The 5,114-nt window shown below is 35.9% G+C and overlaps 1 protein-coding gene across 1 annotated transcript; it reads left to right on the top strand.

Moving 5' to 3' along the window:
- Window positions 1-3,819: 3,819 nt before the first annotated feature.
- Window positions 3,820-5,114, top strand: LOC137653256 (actin, alpha skeletal muscle-like). Its single transcript, XM_068386627.1, has one exon. The coding sequence runs from the start codon at window positions 3,876-3,878 to the stop codon at window positions 5,007-5,009; it is 1,134 nt and encodes a 377-aa protein (XP_068242728.1). The 5' UTR covers window positions 3,820-3,875; the 3' UTR covers window positions 5,010-5,114.

The following is a 5,114-nucleotide window of genomic DNA, read 5'->3' on the forward strand; positions in this document are numbered from 1 at the left end:
GCTAGTCCACAGCTTGTGTATTATTACCTTCGCCAGAAGGTTATATTTTCCTTGGCGTGTATTTAATTATTTATGTATGTTTGTTTGTTTTTAGTGCATAACTCAAAGACTATTTAATCGAATCTCATGAAATCTGGTGGTATGATTGGCGATGATGCAAGGAAAATTTGATTAGTTTTTGGGAGTGATTGTGTCAAAGGTAGAGGTAACAAAACGATCAAAAACGTATTTTTGCTTTATCATGGTCGATTTTTATCAGATTGCATGAAACTAGTGCCAGATTTTGCATGATTCAATTGCATATTTCGTGTTTTGGGAGTAATTGGGTCAAAGATTAAGGTAAAATAATATTTTTTAGCTATACCAGGATCAAATTTGATACGATTTCTATGAAACTAGTGTCAAAATTGGCATAATTCAGTTACCTATATTATGATATACAACATGATCAAGGTAAAGGTACTAAAAGGTGAAAAACGTATTTTTGCTCTATCATGGTCAAATCTCATGAAATTTGGTGGGATTATTGGTCATTATCAAAGATAATTTGATAAGATTTTAGGAGTGCCTGGGTCGAAGATTAAGGGCAAGGTAACAAAAAGGTCCCCCCCCAAAAAAAATATGTGTTTATATATATATATATATATATATATATATATATATATATATATTTATATATATATATATATATATATATATATATATATATATATTATATATATATATATATATATATATATATATATATTATATATATATAAATGATATATATATATATATATATATATATATATATATATATATATATATATATATATATATATATATATATATACATATATATATATAATTTTCCTATGATAATTGAAAATTTAGATATTCAGTATGCATTTATTTAATGAATTATGTATTTAATAAATGATATGTGTAATGCAGGAAGAAATACTAACGAGCTTTTAATTGGCGGGGTTGAAGTTCGATCATGAATGGCAGAGGTAAGGGACAATTACAATGCCGTAGCAGGACAATGCCCTAGAGACTGACCATACATACATATGATCAGCGCAAAAGCACCCTCTCCATCCAAGCAAGGACGAGGGCCAGGCATGTGCCTGGCTTCCAATAGGCCACCATGACCCTTGATAACGATGGATTCTCTCGTGATACCAAGACGTAACTATTTAAAAGAAATTATCATGGGATCGCTTATTTGCTGTTGGAAATTGTAGCCAAGGTAGAACAGAAAATTCTGAAGTAATAGAGAGGTATCGCGTTTATGGTGGACGGATAATTGAAACAATTATTATAAATCACACTTGACATATTCTTCAACATTATTCCCTACTAGCAAAAACTAATAGCATTTGTTGCTTACCAAATTTTCTTACACGCTAATAGAAAAATAATATTTATTATTAAGAATTATTATAATGTGAGAAAATATTCCGTAAAACTCTTCGCAGTTTAAAATTAATTCAAAGGAGAATTTTATATGAATTAGCGGGGCAGTTAAGTATTATATGATTCAGGCGTGTTAGTAAATGTCAGATTTCCCATCTACTGAAGTTCAATGGCTACTTTGCAAAGAAAGATTGGAAGCGAGACGAACGAAGAAATATGTAAATAAGAAAAAAAGAAAACAAACATTTAGAAGCAATGAGTGTCCAAGTTCCAAGGATTCTGTTACCAAAGAGAAGATACTTCTAAAAATCCATGCTTTGGTAATCTGGCCTCTCCCCCCGTTTTTCACTTGGCGCTGGTTTCTAAGGTAAGAAAGGTAATAAAAAAAAAAAAAACGTAGTAAATCGTGAATAAGCCACAGTCGCCCCGGTATAAAAAGAGGAACGCAATGCTTGGCTGTCTTAGTCTTCACAGGATTCAAGCAGGGTAGGTAGCATCTCGAATGAGAATAGTGAAAGAAGAGGAAGAAAGGAGTACCTGTTCAGACAATATGAATCGAGTTTAGAAAGCAAGTTCCCATCTCCCATATGTTCCGTGTGTGGGCGTCTATTTTTTTTTGTGCTGTGCGGATCGTATTTTGAGATGTGTCATTGCGTTAAGGTTCAGTTCACAGTGTTGAGTGGTGTTTTTATTTTTTGCTTTACGGGCTGGTCAAGACGCTAATAACCCGTGATCTCACGCGATCTGCTTCACGTTACTACCAGAAGGATTTCTTCAAGTAGGGTCTCCTAAATTACGTGTTAGGATTTTTTAGATTCGATAAATGTTATCTAAGAAACGTTTTGAGAAAGAATAGCTTCTGTTTTGATTTTCACAATTTGCGAAAGTCTCTTGATTCTACAACATTTATCAGGCCCTTTTTAAATTTACGGATTTATTTTGTTTGTACAGGATATTCAGAAAACTAAAATAAATCTAATCTAAGAAACATTTAGAGAAAGAATAGCAAAGTAGTTTCTGACTTGATCCTCGCATTTTACGAAAGTCTCTTGATTCTATAACGTTTTTAAATTTACGGATTTATTCTGTTTGTACAGAATACCCAGAAAGCTGTGATAAATGTAATATAAGAAACATTCTGAGAGAGAATAGTTTCTGTTTTGAATTTCACAATTTACGAAAGTCTCTTGACTCTATAACATTTATTAGGCCGTTTTTAAATTTACGGTTTTATTTCTTTTGCAAAGGATACCCAGAAAGCTATAATAAATGCAATCTAAGAAACATTTAGAGAAAGAATAGTTACTGTTTTGATTTTCACAATTTACGAAAGAGTCTTGATATATTTCATAACATTAATTAGGCCGTTTTGTACAATTGCGCTGTACAATTGTTGATAATTTATTCTAGGATCAGTTAAGAATTTATTTGCAAAATCCATTGTCAAATCACTCGAGTATAAAAAGAAATCAGTGAATTTTGAGATTTTCCGATATGATAAGGGATGGTAATTATGCAATGGAAATTGTATGACTGTGATGGAAGTTGACATAAATAAAGACAGCTATAATGATTTACTGGGCGATATTTAAGAAACAGACTCATTATATAATTTACGTATATCTAATCCACCGCTTAACTTTTATCTCAACTGTTTTACAAAATTCAGCGTAATGACGATAGCACTTTTAGAAAAAATATGGAAGTTTAGTTGGCTAATATCTTCTGCTCTTCGTATACATAGTAATTTAGTATTGCTGGGACTTGTGTGTTGATATATTGCTTACACGCTTTCTTTTCTCCAAGATTCTTGTAAAGCTTCCAAAACAGAATTTATATCATCTCCACTGTTGATGAGACCGTTAGTTTGATTTACTGGTTAATTTTTTTTTTGTCACATTACTTATCTCTCATCAGTTTTTAGCGGAACCGTATTTATGGCAGCGAGTTTGAGTTTGAATGCCTAATAGTAAGAATGATTCTTATTTCCCACTTTTATTTAGCATTCCTAAAAGAAGACGAAAAAACTTATCGTAGCATTAAAACCATCTTTAATTTTTTTCTGATTTCTTACTTTATAGATCAGTATCTTACTTTTGGGTCTAATCTTTCCACATTAAAAAATTATTTTTTTTCCAATTGAATAACCTTGTTATTTAAAACTTCTTGGGATCTTAATCCTCCCCGCTTTATAATCAAATTCGAGCAGAGTAAAATGAGACTCCAGGAAAATCCAATATATAACAAAACTAAAAGTATGGATTAGTTAAAACATCAACTACATAAAAAAAAGCACTTTTCACTTATGATTTTAAGTGAGAAAGTTTGTTATATACTGGATGAGTAATAATAAAACATTAAATAAAAATGAGACTGTAGGGAGGTTATCGGTAAGTATTAAGGATATTGAAGCAAGTCATTTTATTTTTTATGAAATTTCAGGATAGTGATCGACTCCATAACCAACCACCACCATGTGTGACGAAGAAGATGCTGCGGTACTCATCTGCGACAATGGCTCCGGTCTTGTCAAGGCTGGCTTCGCCGGTGATGACGCTCCCCGAGCTGTCTTCCCCTCCATCGTTGGCCGCGCTCGTCACCAGGGTGTGATGGTCGGTATGGGTCAGAAGGACGCCTATGTCGGCGATGAGGCTCAGAGCAAGCGTGGTATCCTCACCCTCAAGTACCCCATTGAGCATGGCATCATCACCAACTGGGACGACATGGAGAAGGTCTGGTACCACACCTTCTACAATGAGCTTCGTGTTGCCCCTGAGGAGTGCCCCACCATGCTCACTGAGGCTCCTCTCAACCCAAAGGCTAACCGTGAGAAGATGACTCAGATCATGTTTGAGTCCTTCAACATGCCCGCCACTTACATTTGCATCCAGGCTGTGCTCTCCCTCTATGCCTCTGGTCGTACCACTGGTGAAGTTTGCGACTCTGGTGATGGTGTCTCCCACATGGTGCCCGTCTATGAAGGTTTCGCTCTTCCGCATGCTATCCTCCGTCTGGACTTGGCTGGTCGTGACATCACCAGATACTTGATGAAGATCATGACTGAGCGTGGCTACTCTTTCACCACCACCGCTGAGCTTGAGATTGTCCGTGACATCAAGGAAAAGCTCTGTTACATTGCCCTGGACTTCGAGAATGAGATGAACACTGCTGCTGCTTCTTCCTCCATCGACAAGTCCTACGAACTTCCTGATGGTCAGGTCATCACCATCGGTAATGAACGTTTCCGTGCTCCTGAGTCCATCTTCCAGCCTTCCTTCCTTGGTATGGAATCCGCTGGTGTTCATGAAGTCGTCCACAACTCCATCATGAGGTGCGACATTGACATCAGGAAGGACCTTTTGGCCAACATTGTCATGTCTGGTGGTACCACCATGTATGCTGGTATTGCTGACAGAATGCAGAAGGAAGTCACTGCTCTCTCTCCATCCACCATCAAGATCAAGATCATCGCTCCCCCTGAGAGGAAGTACTCCGTCTGGATCGGTGGGTCCATCCTTGGTTCTCTGTCCACCTTCCAGGCCTTGTGGATCACCAAGGAGGAATACGACGAATCTGGCCCCGGCATTGTCCACCGCAAGTGCTTCTAAATATGAAATCAGTATATTATTGACAACATTATTTAAAATGATGTCATTCCATAATTTCATGTTATTATCGTATTTTTGCAAACAATAAAGGGTTATGGAATATAA

Source organism: Palaemon carinicauda, chromosome 14 (genome assembly GCF_036898095.1).
Source record: "Palaemon carinicauda isolate YSFRI2023 chromosome 14, ASM3689809v2, whole genome shotgun sequence".
NCBI lineage: Eukaryota > Metazoa > Arthropoda > Malacostraca > Decapoda > Palaemonidae > Palaemon > Palaemon carinicauda.